Source organism: Medicago sativa, chromosome 1 (genome assembly GCF_051527215.1).
Source record: "Medicago sativa cultivar Bolivia chromosome 1, Bolivia_mono, whole genome shotgun sequence".
Classification (NCBI taxonomy): Eukaryota; Viridiplantae; Streptophyta; class Magnoliopsida; order Fabales; family Fabaceae; genus Medicago; species Medicago sativa.
Window position 1 is genome coordinate 16,409,637 of NC_140749.1, and position 18,362 is coordinate 16,427,998.

The 18,362-nt window shown below is 31.6% G+C and overlaps 1 protein-coding gene and 2 long non-coding RNA genes across 3 annotated transcripts; 1 reads left to right on the forward strand and 2 right to left on the reverse strand.

Annotated features, from left to right (window-relative positions):
• Positions 1–2,016: 2,016 nt before the first annotated feature.
• On the reverse strand, positions 2,017–11,806 carry PIN6 (Auxin efflux carrier family protein). The gene is made up of 7 exons (XM_085707910.1): positions 11,284–11,806; positions 10,036–10,592; positions 6,679–6,886; positions 5,655–5,740; positions 4,827–4,984; positions 4,550–4,626; positions 2,017–2,459 (listed from the first exon to the last, which is right to left on the reverse strand). The coding sequence occupies exons 1-7, from the start codon at positions 11,712–11,714 to the stop codon at positions 2,393–2,395; spliced, it is 1,584 nt and encodes a 527-aa protein (XP_085564036.1). The 5' UTR covers positions 11,715–11,806; the 3' UTR covers positions 2,017–2,392.
• A 2,419-nt stretch (positions 11,807–14,225) lies between these two features.
• Positions 14,226–15,412, reverse strand: LOC146953113 (uncharacterized). Its single transcript, XR_015008039.1, has 2 exons — positions 15,181–15,412; positions 14,226–14,512 (listed from the first exon to the last, which is right to left on the reverse strand). It is a non-coding gene; the product is annotated as an uncharacterized LOC146953113 (long non-coding RNA).
• An 88-nt stretch (positions 15,413–15,500) lies between these two features.
• Positions 15,501–16,196, forward strand: LOC146953114 (uncharacterized). The gene is made up of 2 exons (XR_015008038.1): positions 15,501–15,822; positions 15,962–16,196. It is a non-coding gene; the product is annotated as an uncharacterized LOC146953114 (long non-coding RNA).
• The last annotated feature ends 2,166 nt before the right edge of the window (positions 16,197–18,362 follow it).

Sequence of the window (18,362 nt, forward strand, 5' to 3'; positions counted from 1 at the left end):
TTAACTCTTAAATCGGAATTAATACTGTTTAAAACTAGGTTGCAACACTTAGTAAGTGATATAGAATGGTATTATGATTTAATAACATTCAAACAAATAGTTTATAGAGCCCAAACTTTAATGAGATCTCATATAGATTTAATTGAAAATTTGGTAGAAGAAATGCAAGAAAATCTCACAGAGATTCAAATAAAAAGAGCAAAAATTCTTTTAGAACCTTTTTGGGGATTAGAAGGAATTGAACAACTTATAAACGAAGCTCGAGAAAAAGATAAAGCTCGAGAAAATTCCGCTGGCAATTCTGCCGAAAATCTATAATGCCTGGACTAGGTCTTATAACAGAATTAAGACTCTTCAAGAAAAGGCTAGAAGACATAGTCTCTGAAATAGAATTGTATTATGAAAGAATTGTTTTTAAACAAACTCTTTACAATTCTAGAGAATTTGTTATATATCATATAGAATATATTGAAGATCTATTAAGAGATACAGAAGATTTAGAAAATCTTACTCAGATACAAAAACAAAGAGCTAAAACACTCTTAAAACCTTTTCAAGGGTTATTTAAAATCGAACAAATGTTAAAAGAAGTTCGTGAAAATTCCGCTGAAAACCCCACTTCAAACCTGGTATCAGAGCAGGAAACACAATCCTAAGGGATAAACATGAAAATAAAAATAAAAAAGAAATTAAAAAATATTTTTTATATAAAACAAAAGCTTTTTAAAATCGTTTTTCCAAATAACCGATTGAAAAAGACATCCACGTGGCACTCTCCCATTAAGCCACATAAGCAACTTTTTCAAAAAAGTCACAAAAGTAACTTCACCATAGAAGCCCCCTTCCAAGATTCGTATAATCCAATATTATGTCTATCTATAGTAAGTTGTTGGAAAGCACTAGTTTTGAAGCATACCTTATTCTGTAAAAAAAACATGCCATTCCCCACCTTAATTAGTTTCATTTAATAACATAGAAAAACAATCTTCTTTTCGATGGCTTAATTCTGTAATAACGATGCCGTTGTTTAATTGTTGCTTTCATACAATTTTTTCTTTTATCTGAGGTGACAGGATCAACATTTTGTCCAACAAAGTTTTCCTTCTAAGCTCCAACAAGAAAGCAAGTGTCCAACCTTAATAATTGGTCGTGATAATACTTATTTCCCTTTCGGCTAGCACTAGTTCATGTAACCCCTCAGTACTTTTTTAGCTGCCCATTTTTTTTTTTAAACCAAAGATATCATTTGCATGCACAACTGCAAGTCACCGAGGATTAATCTCGTCGAGGTAAATGAGATCCTTTTAAGGGGCTGACCTCATCCAACAAATATTTTTCTATACACATGAGCCATGAATCGAACCCTAAATCAAATGGTTAAGGGATCCAAGTATCTACCACTTGTGCCACACTGTGTTGGTATCTTCCTAGTTTTTATTAAAAAAAAGTTCTCTTTAACTGATATTTACAAATTTTAAAGCTTACATTACCAATTTCTTGAATCAACTATACACTTGCAAATTATATACGAGCAATGACAGGTAGGCACCTTTAATGTGTACACTTCTTTGTACCACTCTAAAAAGTTTCAGTTAACCAAATATATGGTCTGTGTGATTACATTTTTTATGTTGCGTGGCCACTAGTTTTCCAGAATTTATTTGGTTAACTAAGTGATAAATTAGTGGTCACGCACATTTTAGTTGCGTGACCACATTTTTCAGCTTCTAAACAGTGGTCACACAACTGAAAAAATGTGGTCACACAGACCATATGTTTGGTTAACTGAAATTTTTCAGAGTGGTACAAAGGGGTATACACATTAAATGTGTCTACCAATCTTTATTCATTATTTAAACATAATTCACCAAGTGCAAAATTTACGGCATATCAGAATTTTACATTTACATTTAATGGGTGAGTAAACCAATAAAAAATAATGATAATATTTAAAATTTGATCATTAATCAAAATTATTTTTTTCATTTGTGCAAAACAATATTTAAAGATACGTACTAAAGAACATATGGAATATTATTAAGGAATGTGGAGAAGAATAAACCTCAACTACTACTTTTTGTGTCATATAGTCACACGCTTGTATTACACACAAAGTTACAACCCTTTTGGTTTTGGCTTTTGAAATGTTGGCTTTACACAAGTCAATCTTCTCTGCAAATAGTGTGGAAAGCCATCTTATATAATGGTGGTCGGTGCTGGCACAATTATGGGAGAACTTAGAATCTTTGCCAATGTACGTGCTACTATGATGAATACCAACATGGTTTAGTGTACATGCTATCATAGTTTGGAACTTGGATAATACTTACTTTCTTTTTCTTTTTTTCAATTCATTGATTCTTCTTTCAAGTTGTAATTTTTTTCGCAGTCTTCACAAGCCAAGAAATATGTAGTATATGAGAGTTATTGGCAAGGAAATTAACATGCCAAAGATTACCCTGCAAGCGAAAATAAAAAGATTTTGTTTAATCTATTTATGTATCATACATGTAAATTAAATATGCTTAATTAATATTTCTGATCATAAATAATCGCAAATTAACACTAGCTTAACTTCATGAATCATTAGAAATGTGGCCTCTATGTATGTAGGTTCCAAATGGTGGATCAAATCAAGTTTTGCAAAGAGACTTATATATGTTTATGGTTATTAGTTCTATGGTGCATAACTGATGTTTGAAATCGTGGTTGGTCTAAGACAACTTCACAAAACCGGCTTGTGATGTGAGGATATCCTCCATTTATAAACACATTGTCAGACCATCTCTTATCCGATGTGAGACTCTTTAACACACCCCTTCACGTCCAAGACTGGACATCTGGAGCGTGGACATAAATGGTGGTTGATCCGATAACGGAAACTTGATAGCAGATAGCCCAACAGATGTTGGAGGAGGCCTTGATACCATCTTAGAAATCGTGGTTGGGCCTAAGACAATCCCACAAAATCGGCTTGTACGGTGAGGAGTGCCCCGCTTCTAAACACATTGTCAAACCATCTCTTATCCGATGTAAGACTCGTTAACAACTGATGTATAGGTGTCATGTTCTACCATATAAAAGTTTGTTTCCACAACTAGATCAATAAGTCCCGCCACTAAATTAAAGGAGATATTGTGAAATTTATTGATTTAAGAGTTATGCTACCAAATGTTATAAACACATTGTTTAAGAAAACTATAAAAAATTAATATTCTCCTAAAAAAACACAAGTCAAATATATATAAAACTAATAAATGCACATTTTTCTATACAAATGTTGTTACTTTTGTTTATTTAAACAAGGGTCGTGCTAACTTATGCTCTAAGGGCACAAGTTAAGGAGCTTAAATGGAGATAAAAAATTACAGTAAGTTTTATATTGAAAATATAATTTTTGAAACTTTTAAGATATTGAATCAACAATTTCCAAAAATAAAAGAACTTCTAAATTTGATTTTTTAACATATGCTTCAGGAGCACAAGTTGAAACAATGCTTTAAAGATATTTGTTAGTAACATTTTTCTTAATTTAAGTTGAAACAAAAAGTGTACCTGCTTTAACATAAATTTAATTGTGCACCCATATAATTAGTTAATGTTTATAGCATCAAAACTAGTCTACTAGTAATGATTACATGTTAATAAGGCATAAGGGTTAGAATTTTGCTAGAAGATCGTTTATAATGGCCATTTTTAAACATCATTATATGCATAATTATGTTTGTCCAAATTATAAATGCTCGGTTGTTGTGTTGTAGACAATACTAATAGGTTTGATAGATTCGGTATCCTAGTTATGGCTTGCATAATAATTAATCAACTTATTAAGTGGGGTGATTAAAAGTTCAATAGATGCGTGTGATGTTAACACGCTTTCCTTTTTTTTTCTTCCCATCATTTCTTCTTCTGGGAAATACTTCAGTGCCATAACAAATGGTGCCATTGTGCCATAGAACCAATCACATTCTGCCACATATCCAAATCTTTTAAGATTCCCTTCACCTTTTGTGGTTTGTGTGGACAGAAATCAATGGCACCGTGCCATTATGGCACGAAAGTGCTGCCCCTTCTTCTGAGCACTATATCCTCCAAATTCTGAGCACTATATCCTCCAAACAATCTTCTAAAATGAAATAGCACTGCCCATATAAAGAGCTAACAACAAACTTAAAGTCGTATCATTGTAGGAACTCATTCCTTGTTAGGTATTTTATATTAGGTAACATATTAGGTAATAAGTTATGGCATGAAGCATTAGAATTTATACTTATTTCTTTTGGCGCATTATTGAGAACTAAATATGAACATCTCTTTTAAAAGAGATTCGAATTTTAATTCGTCACATTGTAAAAGTCTAACCATTTCCATTGTACCTGACTCTTAGTTGTTTTTTTACACATGTTAGTAAAACTTTCAATGCACAATCAATTTTATACATAAATCAAAAGCAAATAAGATTGTCCCATAATTTGTTTTGCAAGAGTTAATTTTTAGAGTTTAATTTGTTATTAAAAGATTATCACATAAATAAATTTTAGAAACTTACCCTGTGCTCAAAATATCAGGATGCAGCCCATATTCCCTTGCAAATACAAATGGAACTATTCCTTGTGGAAGAGCAGCCTGAGAAGCAAATGAATTGAAGTCAAACCTAATTAAGTACAAATATATATACAACTATTTTAGCTATATTTAATATTCCCTCTATTATAGAAGAAGCATACACACATTTTTGATATAACATACATAATTTCCATGTGTTACATGTGTCTATAGACTATACAGATATGAATTCATTCCACAAATATGCATAACAAAAGTACCTGTACAATTGCAGTATGCAATTTTTTTCCTCTCAATCCAACAGCAATGGAGGATAATGACATTACAAGAGGCCCAAAGAGAAATCTAATGGCCATTCCCATGGCTGCTCTTTTGGTACCACAAGCAATGATACGAGGCTGAAGAGCCATGAAAAGACCTGCATATATTCAATTTCAAATGAGTATCTATCTTTGTATATAATTTATATAGATATAGTAACCATTTTGGTACTCATATCTGAACAAGGTATAGCAAAATTAATCACTTTCATTTCACATTTTCCCATTTTGAATCAATAATATATCATCAGGGATATGCTAACGAGTGCCCCTGAGACATTCTTTAAGGACCTTCAATAGTAAATTTTCATGTAAATTTGTGTATTCAATATATTAGAATTTGTAATATATTACTTTTTGAAAGAATAATATCTAAAGACATGAAACCCACTTAGGTTAGCCTGATGGTATTGACTTGAGATTTGGGATTGTGTTCCTCATCAAGGTCTAGGGTTCGATTCTCTCAGGTGCTAATTTGGGTGGTCTAATTTAGGTTCTTAAAAAAAAAAAATCTAAAGACATGACATTTATTTTCTTTGGTTGTCACAAACACCTTGGTACAAGACAATGCATGTTCTTTCTTTATCTCTTGTTCCTTTCTATTCCTTCACATTGTGATATTAGGTTTGTGAATTTGTAATGTACAACATTCATATATATATAGAAGAAATAGCACCATGTGTAAAAGTGGGTGTGTGTCTGTCTTATATATAAACATTCATGGTATTAAATGATCATATATATGTCTACATATTTGTAGTTATGCACCTAAGCTAAACATTGCCATCCCAAGACCTGCATCAGATATGATCTTGATAGATGATTTGATCAAACTGGGCATTTCTATATTCCATCTGCAAATACACATCATAAGATATGTGAAAATGTTCTACTAAAAAAAATATATATGAAAAAGTGCATACTACAAAATATAGCATAAAAACTTCCCTCAAAAAAGAAATATAGCATAAAACTATACATGAAAAAGTCTTTTATGCATAAAAATTTAGAATATGACAAATTAGTTATCACCAGTGCTATCATACAGTCAAAACCGTTGGTTGAAGATCAATGGATCAAATTCTAAATTGTTTTTAGGCTTAAATATCTTTTTGGTCTCTATAAATATGTCAATTTTTAGTTTTAGTCATTCTTAAATTTTTCTTCAATTTTTAGCCTTCCAAAAGTTTTTCATCTTGACTTTTGATCCCTTCTTTAAAATAAACTCATACGTAGAATTCATATTTTTGAATAAAATTTTGTAGAAAAATTTATACTATTATAAGAATCTCTCAAAAAAGAATTTTTTAACAAAATATGAATTAAATATGAATTTATTTATTTTTGACGGTTAAAAATTCATACTTAATTTATGTTTTGTTAAAAAATAATAATTTTTTTTGGAAGTGAGTTTTACAATATTCTACACATTTCTGCACAATTTCATTAAAAAATACAAAAATTTACTTAAATAGAGACCAAAAGAGTGATTGAAAATTTTATAGAGACTAGTGTTGAAGGAAAATTTTAGAGAGACTAAAATGAAAAATTGATATATTTACAACGACGAAAAACATATTTAATTCTTGTTTTTAAACATTAACACTTCATGTTAAAGACGTGTTTGGTGTCGAACACGACACTGACATACGTAGCTACATTTAATCACTTTCATTTTTTAAATTATTATTAATTTCTACGTGTCAGAGTCGAGTTTGATGTTCATGTCTATGTTAGATAATATATGAGGATCACATATTCACTTTTGATAATGTTTAAGAATATCACTTACTTGAAAGAGATTAGAGACCATAGAAGTCCTAATAGACTAGAATATGTATTCGGATTTCTAGAAAGTTTTCTTCCAACTACAATAAGTATAAGCCTTAGCATTACAAAGGTATATGGCATTTTCTGGCTACTGGCAGTTTGGTCTTTTGGGTCCACAGCTTCCCCTGCCACTGAGACTTTGAGGCTGTCTCTGAAGCTAATTTCTTTATCTGTCATATATTAGCCAAAAAAATTATAAAATTATTAATCAATTTGTGTTAAAAAAACAAAAATGCTAGACAAAAGATAATGCTAATAAATCTAAGCTCAAATTTTCCCTGCCACTTACATAATTGACTGTCAATTAATGATGAAAGGAAACTTAAGTAACAATTATTGGAAAGGTTTTGGTAATTATAATTGGGTGTTAGTATGATTTAGAAGTCAAGTTATGTGCACTATTTTCACTAAAACAATTTTCTGCTGTAACTGCGTCCCAAAGTTTTCAATCTTACCGTCAAGTTTAAAGTAATAGAAGAGATCATTTAAAATTGCTTTTGTGCAATATTAAATAATTTAAGATGGTCAATCTCAAATTAACGGTCGAGATTATTTAGTAGATATAAATGTAAAAACTTCTAGAAAATCCACATCATCCCTATTTCCATCACAAATTAGGAAATCATATGGTACCTTGATCATCATTACACACGTGCTCTCAGCCAAATGATGCCTACTATCAATTAAGCCTCAGACTAAGTAAAGTAACAAATTTATACTATAAACTATAGTATAAAGAATTATGCCTACTATTTCTATATTGCTTTGACCACTTCCTATTTTTTTAACTTCTAAATTGGGTGAATGTTTATACTCTAAAAAGATGGCGTGGGGTGGGAGGGACCACATGTCTAATGTTCTACTGTATCTATAGATTCGAAAATCATTTATAAAGCCATCTTTTTTGAAATATATTATAAAGCTATCTTGTTAAATCCTTTTGTAGTGTTTACTTTGGATATTCATCATTTCTCACGTGCAATTGTGTTATGATGATACACATATAAATTAGACATGACAATTTACCAAGAGTTACTGAAATTATAATTATTATTTCCTACATTAAGGGCCACGCTACAATTCATATGATGAAGTAATTAATCATATTTGATAAGAGGTATATAAATTAAGAAAAAATAAAAACAACGCCTTGGACAAGATAATGCATAATCTAAAGAATGCAGTGTGACATTAAAACGATCTTGTGAAAAGAGCTTTGTTAATTATAGCTCTTGCGAAATTGATCTTGCATGTGAACATTTTTTTTGAAGGCTTGCATGTGAACATTTTTTTTTGAAGGCTTGCATGTGTAAACATAGATACTCAATTTATACCAAATAAACGATGCTCAACAAATTATCTTGCAATGAATGCCTATAAGAGTACGACAAAAAACACAACGATGGTCGGGGACAAAACGTACAACCAATACCTGCAAGGTCGCATGGGCATGCCCTAAAGAACAAACATATACCTACGTTTTCTGATATTTACTGTATAATTGCCAAGAAATTGCCTGTCCTATGATCCTTAATTTTCAAGAAAATGTTAACGAATGTCTTGGAACATTGTTAAAGGAAACAATTATAAAAATATTGTGTTGAGAAGTGGTAAGTTTAACTTCCTAAAAGTTTAAAAATGGATGTTTCAAATGCAAAACTATTTTTGTTTTGACACTTGTTAGCATTATTCATTGTTTTTTATAAATATTTGACACCAAATATTTATGTCTTTTCATCAATTAGAGCACCGTTGCCTTTTCGGCTCAACGCTCGATGCCAAGTACTTTAGTCCGTTAGACGAGTTCATTCTACGTATGAATAGTTGAGTGAGTATAAACCGGAGAGACCAACTACATTTGTATTTGGCTAAACAGTTGATGTAAGGGCTGATTTATTATGACATTGGGATGATCGAATGAATATGTGATATTGTTGTCTTATTGCCCAAAAACATAAAATTTTCATATAAAGAACATAATTCGCCATAATTCGCAAGTATTTCTCATCCTTTATACTCTTCTACTATATTATGTTTATGCTAACTTTGGTAGATACATTCATCTATAGACCGATACCACCATCATCACCGTGATCGACAAAAGAACCAACCACCTTAGCTGAAGATTCACCACCATCACCCTCTTCCCAAGTCGATTTTGTTCTCAGACAAGAACAATCACTAATCATTTTTATTTTTTAAAAAATTGCACATTATTTTGAAATGACACTTATAACAAAACGAAGAGTAAATGTTTTCTTCATGCCATTCTTGCTACATGACAACATTTATTCACGTGAGAATTGAAATAATTTAATGGATCTATATTTTCAACTTTATTTGGTAGGTTTTATTCCTTTCTTAACTTTTTCAAAATTATTATACAGATCTATAAACCTATTTGTAAATAATCCCAAAAACTTTATAAATTAGTTGTTGTTTTAAGGTTATATATGTATACATGTTAGGAAAAGACTAAACTTTATTTGTTTTGAGGGATTATTTTTCTATTTCTTTTAATACATTTAATTATTTATTATTATCTCATTTTGTCTATTTCTCTCTGTAGAATAAAGATTTAATAATATTATTGATAAAACAATAGTGAATTTTGCATTGAGTTTTGAAAGCAACCTATAAATAGAAACACAATTTTTCTAAAAAAAACAAGACAAATAAAATGCAAGGATTGGAGTCTTATTTTTTATTGATTAAATAAGCATTTGAGTCCTTGAAATTATAACAGTCAATTTAGTCCCTCATGTGTTCAAAACAATATATTAGTCTCTTAAATTAAAGAATATCAATTAATTTAGTCATTCTATAAAAAAAATGCTTTTGTAAACATCCATCAAAACAACTTTAAGATCCAAATATTGAATTGAGTAGTCTCTTGTTGAATCAAGACAAACATAAATCCTTTAAAGTTGCCGTATTATAAAAAAAAAAAAAAAGACTAAATTGACAAACGTAGTTTAATTTTTACGAGTATATGTAAATAAAGTGGCAAACACTACAAAAAATTATCAACAGCAAGATCTTAAATTAATGAGTGAAAGTGTCAATCCTAACAATATCGACATTTGTCGGCTGAATTAGGCATTATAGACAACATCCTTCAATTTGATGGACAAAGCTGATTCACTCTTAGATTTAAATGACAAAAATGTCTATTTACTCTTTTGTAATTTTGTTAGCATGCTTCCCTAAGATTTCGATGACAAAAATGTCTATTTTCTCTTTTGTATTTTTGTTAGCATGCTTGACGTTGACGACACCATTTTACTATTGTAAGAAACATAACCCAAAACATACGTACCTGACATAGTAATGTCCTTGCATCCTTGTCCCCCTTCTTGCCGCCATTTCTCAGGTGATTCCCACACCACTCTCCCTCCATCCAAAACCCTACCTCCGGCCGCCGGAGACCTCCCCCAAACAGGCGTACCACCGCCAACTATCTCCATTTCATTAAAATTCGACGCCCTAGGCGTTGGCTGCAAGGAATAAGCGTCTGTCGAAGCATAACCGGACAGCTGTGGACTTGTCACATTATCGAGAAAATTCCCCGGCGTGTTGATGGAAAAGATGTCGGCGTTGGAGAGATTAGAGAGTCTTGTAGGAGTAAAGCTTTTACCAAATGATGAGGGTGATTCTGGTGGTGCTGAGGAGATGGAGCGTCGGATTCGGACTTTGATTCGGCCATTTTCGTCGGTTTCTGATTGCGTTGTGAGCGGTCCGTCGTGGCTGTAGAGGGAAATTACATCGTCGTCGAGGGAGATTTTTGTTATGGAGGCTGCTGTTGTTCCTGGAAACTGGCTTTTGATCAAGAGTTTGGCTGCTCTGTATTCTAGTAGGAATAGAAGCAGAGTATACCTGAACACAAAATTAATTATCAGTTAATAAAAAGTGAAAATATAATATTGAAACAAAAAAATTGAAGTATTATAATACAATTATTTTGGGTCTTAGGGTACATGTTAAGTAATATATAAAAAAAAGAAATTGTGTCTGAAAAGAAAATTTTTAAACTTTTAAAGAATTCAATGCACTAAAAATTTAAGAGAATATTTCTACACTTATTATATTAGAGTGTTGGGGTTGTAGACTCGAACCCCGGAATGTACCTCTTTTCCTCATTGAGTTCGCCGCCGCTAGACTCTTTGAAAAAATATTTTATGCCATTTTTATGAGCAGTTCTATTTTTCTTACTCTCATTTTTATGGACATTTTACATTTCTCTATTTATCATATGTCACATAGCATACATCTCAAAAAAAAAATTATTGAAAAACTAGTTTTTTACTTTTCACTAATCGTTTCAAATTTAGGTTATTGTTATTTCTTGTTATAAATTAAGAGAAAATGTGTCTGTTTGTTAATAGAATTTTATCAAAAAGAAACTATGTTTCATCACAAAAATTGAGAAAGAAAAAGACAGAAGTAATTTCAATAAACTTGTCTGTCCTCTATATGATTTTGTACAAACATATATTATTTAGGAAAATGGAAGTTTGTGAAATAAATCGAAGAAATCAATTATTGCTATCTAACATTACGTACATACCATATAATGCATTGAAGAACAACTAGTTGCACCATGAGACTTTGTGTAAAATCACCATACATAGCTTGAAGAAGAGGGATACCCATAACAAGGGTATTAGGCAAAGTAGCAACTGAGAACAAAGTAATGACCCAACCCAATGAACCTCTAGTAAAGAAAATGGCCCAAATGGTAAGAAAAAAGAGAACAAGTAGCTTAGAAATTGTGTCTGCTAAGATGAATTTTGTGTCCATTTGATAAGGATTGTTGAGAGAAATGAAGTGAAAAGATAGAACTGGAACAGCAAAAACTGCGACGAATCGGTTTATGCCGGAACATTGATCTGGGGTGAACATTTTGCAACACTTTACTGAACCATAAGCAACTAGCATTGCAAAATATAGAGGCACCATTGCACACATCACGTTGTATAAATCTTCTCTTGTCACCATGTTTTGATTGATGGAGATTTGTGTATGTATAAATGTTTTAGTTTTTATTGTAATGTTTTGATATGGTTGGGAATGAAAGGGGTGGGGGAGAAAGGATATATAAAGGGTATAGTATATTTTTGTAGGACAATCTTGGACTTGTTTGCCCTTAAAAAAATATTAAATTTACTTTTGAGGTAAAGTGCTTAGTGTTAGTGGTATTTGTGGTTGTTTGTGTTAATGATTGTAATTTATAACACGTTTCGATGTGGCAAAAGTCAGCTGAAAATACTAAAAATTCTATTCACACTTTCACTAGTGCTCAGTATTAGTTTGATACATTTCATTTTGTAATTTAATTTCTTTATCATAAAAAAAGTTAATTGGAAATTCTTGAAAGATTATAATTTTAAACAATTTCAATATTTTACTTGAATTTTTGTCAGTCTTGATTATGGCCAAGATTAATACTCCCTCCGTTTCAAAATGAGTGTCGCTTTAGCAAAAAAAAATTGTTTCAAAATGAATGTTGCTTTCAGTTTCCAATGCAATAATAACTTTTTCTTTTCAATTGTACCCTCCAATTAATACTTTGCACACTACTTCCAAAGTACTACTTTTAAAACTAACCAATAGTTAATAAGGATAATTTGGTAAAATAATCATTCTCTTTCTTTTAATCATTGCATTTCTTAATATGTGTGTAAACATCTAAAACGACACTCATTTTGAAACGGAGGGAGTATTAGGTTACAAAACTTGTATATCAAAGACCGGTTTACAATGTTTATTTACTGTTTTTTTTTGTTTGTTTGAAAGAAATGTTTATTTATAACTTGTTTTTTTTGAAAGAATTTACAGCTTGTTAGTAACTATTAATTTACGTGCTAAATAATCTGAAGTCTTTTCAATTTAAAAATCATGAAATTATAAGTAACCACACTTAGAGACATTTGCATGCATTGAAAACCAAACAGGTAGTTATATTAACCGAAAGTTACAGTTCCATTGTTAAGAATAAACTACCAAAAGAAAAGGAATGATCCACGTAGTTTTAACACGTGATGGTCGGATTAGATAAATGTACAAAATCATTTATCAAGTAATAAAGTGTAAGTAGAGTATCGTATCCACATAGATTGTCGTTTCATCCAAACAATTCCCGTTACTTATTTGGTTTAACAAAATATAAATAAAGAGTTGAGGGATAGGAGGTTGCAATTTTTATTTGTTTGCAACATAGCAAGTTACCTGTTTTGGTTGCAGAAAAGTAAGCAGCGGTTAGATTCTTTGAATCCCCCCTATTTATTTGTTGGAATTAAATAACATCAATGCCACGTTTAGTTATCTTAAGTAGATTATCTAAGTGATGAGATCATTGGGACGTTCTAACCTAATTGGTTCCTCAAGTTGCACCTGCTGACCGCACGATGATCCTTACTTGCGGGGCCTTACTCTCAGTTGATTTAGGTTTATCCCTTCAATGTTGAGTTGCATCTATTAGTCACACGGTTACATGTGGGGTCTTACTCCCTTAAAGGTAATTGAATAAACTTAACTTGGCATTCCTAAATTTCCAAAGGCAATGAAGGCCAGTGTTCCTAAAGGGTTTTCCCATCTATGAATCTTAGGTATCTCATAGAACATTCTCCCTCTCGATAGTTCTACAAATAGGTTGCCCTATCAGTGTCTACCTTACCAAGGTTCGAGGAGAATGGTTCTACTAGGTTTGATTCACTCCCTATAGTCACTTGTTTCTTTAATTAATAACTACTTATATCCTAAGTTCAGCAGATTTTACTGAATATTAGTAATGTCACCTCCTAAATATTTACTACTAGGGTCTGAACGTGAGAGAAAAACACAAGGGGGGGGGGGGGTTCAATTGTGTTAGTTTTTTCTTCTTTTTTAAATAAGTCCAGAGTCCAGAGTCTGGAACAATGTTCAGAGTTTAATTCAACGTATATAAAAAGATAAGAGAGAGTGAGAGAGAGAGAGAGAGAGAGAGAGAGAGAGAGAGAGAGAGTGAGTGAGAGAGAAAGCAATTATCCTGGTTCCTTTCATAATCCGGAAGTAGTCCAGTCCCCCTTGCACTTCCAAGGAATTTTCACTATAATCCAATCTGATTACAAATGTTCAAGCACACAAGCAGAAGACTTTAAATACTCAAGCACACATGCAAGAGATTTCCTATGCTCAAGCACAAAAGCAAGAGACTTCTAAACAAACAAATTTCAAAGAAAGAAGTTTGGTTTGAACACTTGATATACAATCAGTGGTGTTCACAATACAAAACACTCCAGACTCTAAGACTCTAGAATTTCTAAATGTTTGATGCACAATACTTTCAGCAGAGTTCTGGCACTGTTTAAATGTTGTAGAGTCTCTACTAATCTTTAAGTCTTCATTCATTTATATAGAGGTATGAAGGAAACGTTGTAAAGGTGCCAACTGTATCGCCCTACTTCTATTAATGCGATAAAACACGCGAATAATACAAATATTCAAGAAATAGACGCTACGTCTTCAATAGATTTCAAAACAACATGCATATATAAAAATTTCTCAAAAACTTCACAGCCGATAATTAGCATACATCACCAAGTAGCCCTAGTACAAATACCAGATACAACATCAAATAAACTCCAAATATCCACACATGGATAAAGTCTCAATAGCATAAATCAATCCAAAATAAAGTACAGACCGACAACCTACATCAGAGCCTATACTAAGACTCTAAACAGATAAACAGAAGAAGCTTCTGCTGTCCTCAAGCAACTCACCAAGCAAGCTAAAAGATCAATCCTGCACGCCGTCTACCCATTTATACAAATAGGTAGGCAGTCCACCACAGGCCACTGGGGGTTAGCTTCACATCAATCATAATCAAGAATAAGTAAACATAAGCATTCAAGGATTTCATGCATAACACATATATATATATATAACCATCCCTCCTAGAATACTAACATCACATGAGCATTGTCTCCCATTCCATACATATCATGCTATCACAATTCTAACATAGCATAGCAAGCATATTCAATATCTAATCAAATCATCGACATAAGCTCATCATTTATCAACATCAATCAATGAAATGATTACTCACCTTATTCTTCATTTAACCTAACCAACTCAACAAATACAATTCATCATTTCAAAGTATAAGCAAGATATTATCATCACCAAAGGATCACCCAATCGCAAACATATAATTCACGCTTCATCATTTCACCAAAATAAACGTCACCATTTAAAATCACCAAGTGTACAAGTATAACAAAACATCATCAAGTACACAATTCACCAAGTTCACCAATGCACATAAACATTCATGCACATATTCAACTAACTCACATAATTCACCATTCACAATTCACCAAACACATAAGCAATTATGAGTCATAACAAATTATGCAATGCACCTAGACACGACTCCTATATGGGCATGGTACCATCACCAACAACAACAGGTCGTCACCTCATGATGCAACAAAAACATCACATAACCATTGAATACAAAGTAATGAAGAGATTGGTTTAGGGGGTAAATAAGTCATTAGAGATTGTAAAAGAGTTTAAGGAGAGAAATTTTAGGTTTGAGATCAAGGGCTGAGATTAAGTTTTGATCCATCCAACGGCTAACGTTCATTGGTGCTAAAAGTTATTAGGTGTAGGGTTTGTAGGTGTGGGTGCAATGTTAATTATGATCAGAAATAAGTATGATATATGTTTTACAACAATATTAGTAATCTTTTGAGATTTTGCCCTTTCGTATAACAAAAGTTATAAAATAATGGAAATTTAGTAAAAAAAATAAATTATTTCATGTCGTTGGTCAATTATTATTTGACCATTTTACTAAGTGTGATAGCTTAAGAAAAAGAAAAATTTAATATACTTAAGAGCCATCTAATAAATATTATAATACTAGGATGACTTTTAAATCTCCTTAATGGCTAAAATATACTTGATTAAGGTATGAAAAGCATCAATTTTATAAATTATGTAGTCATAAAACTATTTGTTATATAAAAGGGAGTGAATATGGCTGAAATTGTCAAGTATATTTATGTTATTATTATCTTTTTTTCTCTATTTCTTGTTGCAACCAATATTGAAGGTAAACCGTTTAATTGTTTTCAAATTTCCTTTTTTACTCCGGACAAGATATTCTATTGTATTTTTGTTACCTTATCTTTCTTCAAAAAAAAAAAAAAATTTTTGTTACCTTATCTTATTCTCTTTCTTCATTACATCAGCATTTATTAGATGCAAGGACGATTTAGATTGTGTACACAAAAGGTGTCGAGGTCCTATGAGAGCAAAGTGTATTTCCAAATCCATATGTAAATGCAGACTATTGTTCACCCTAAAATAGTTTAAATTTTCTGTTTTTTTTTTTTTTCTAATTTGAAGAATGTGTAGTTATGACATTGTACTCTAAGATTATGGTAAAAGAAAAAAGTCAGAAAATAATAATATTTGATTGTCTTATTGCCTCTTCCTTTTTAATTTTTTTTAATGACATTCAATTCAGGCATCTAATTTTTATATTTAAATATTATATATTTACATAATAATATTGTAATATTTCCTCTCAAACAATCTTTAATCTTTAAGTTGAAAAATTAGATTTTTAAAATTTTTTCTAAGCCTTTTATTTTATACATTATATCATAATTTTCCTACTTTTGTAATTTTTCTCACACTTAACTTTATATTTTTCTTACATTTAACTTTTTCAATATCAATATATGGTTTGTTCTCTTTTAAAAGATATGATAATAGAAATTCTATTTATGTTACACCGTAACTTTTAACAGCGAGATTGTATATATTTTTTTAATCAACATCTGAAAACAATTTAAAACTTTAGGCATGATCATACTTTCATAGTTAGAGTAATTTTTTGTTTCAACTCCTCTTCTAAAATGACGATAAGATTGAATATGATTTTTGGAAAGGAACAACTTCAAGGCGCACTACAACTTCTCTTTAAAATAAACATATACCCAAAATAAATGAAGAAGTGATAACTTCACGAAGATCCTTAGGATTATCCTTAACTCGAAAGACAACGTTGGATGGGTACTAGAGAAACCCCTATGACACTTAATACAAAAGCATCTGGTCATCAATCCAACCTGTTTCTCTTCTATGGTTCAATCTTTATCTCGATTTCTATGTACTTTAATCTATTAAAACCTGAGTACACAATAGTAGAGGTCATATCGTGGAGCAAGTACACAATGCATGTTATAAAGATAAAGCATACATAGTGATGACAAGTCATCTTACGTTATTCATAGTATGTTTTTCAATCATTTGCAGTTAGTTTTAATCCATACTAGAGGAGTATTAGAACAATTGTCTATGCTTTTCGAGGCATTTGTAATATTTTCTAATTGAGTCGTGTAATTTTAGTTTTTCCCGAAGCATAGTGATGGACGAATTGGCAAGTGCACAAATTGTAACAGGTAATAAAGCAGTAAATTTATCGTTTTTCACAGGGATTGTCGTTCAACTTAGCAATTAGTGAAACTTATTTCAAAGGGTAAAATTAAAAGAGAATTGAATAGAGTAGCAGGGTTTAATTGCCCTACCCAACGCAAGATTAGATTTGTGATTATAATTATTAACGGCAATTTGGGAATCCTTGATTCCCTCTCCGACACTGTTGGAATTAACTTAAAAAACAATCAGTTATGTGGTGTCTACTAATGATTTGTTGAAACTAAGGGATTAAACTCCATTAGAATCTTCTCAGAACAACGTATTTCCCATGTTAAGTTGTTAACTGTAATGCCCCGGATTTTTAATCCAAAATATTACATAAAAATATCCATTCTTTATATCTATAAGAAAACTATTAAAAATAGACTAATAGAAAATTATCCTTTAAAATTGATTATTTCATAACCAAAGAAATCTATGTTGGAACAAAATGTGTTTAACAATGAACCTCAAAGAGTTTTGATGATAACAAGGTATTAAAAATTGTAAATTGGACTAGCTAATATTTGTTCAAGTGTACAGGACCATAGTTAAAGTTACATCATTAATTGGTTCTGAATGAGCAAATAAAGAGCAAATGGAAATGAAGCTTAGACGATTTTGAAGGCAATACGCTCCTGAAAGTGGAAAGCGCTCCTGAAGTCAAGCTGCTCCTGAAGAGAGTAAAACACGCTCCTGAAAGATAGTGCTCCTGAAGACAAGAAGTCCAGAAGCCACATTATCAGAAGCTGCATCATCAGAAGCAGAAGAAGCTGCACCATCAGAAGCTGCAGAAGTTGCTTCATCAGAAGCTGCATCATCAGAAGCTGCCTCATCAGAAGTCATTTCACCAGAAGCTGAAGATCAACTGGATTTGCAGAAGATTCAAAGAATTGAAGAATCTACATTGCAAAAGCTGTCTATTGGATTCGAAAACACAGCAGAAAATTAGTGGAACATTGCAACGGTCATTTCAAAGGTGTTTGAAGGCATGTGCTTGCAATTTGGACGAAAGCGTTGACATTGTACTTTGTACGAATTGTACAACCACGTTCTCCACTACTCTGTTTTGTGTCCACGCTACAAGACAAGAAAACAGCTCCAGAATACGGTCTCGCCTGCATATATGTTCCTTTGGATAAGGAATGGATTTCAAATTGGTTCTTC

Excerpts from the sequence above, each read along its gene's own strand:
- PIN6 (XM_085707910.1), bottom strand. The coding sequence starts at position 11,714 with ATGGTGACAAGAGAAGATTTATACAACGTGATGTGTGCAATGGTGCCT. Across the intron at positions 10,593-11,283 it reads GTTCTTCAATGCATTATATG|GTATACTCTGCTTCTATTCC; the intron begins GTATGTACGTAA and ends TTTTGTGTTCAG. Across the intron at positions 4,627-4,826 it reads TGCATACTGCAATTGTACAG|GCTGCTCTTCCACAAGGAAT; the intron begins GTACTTTTGTTA and ends TTTGCTTCTCAG.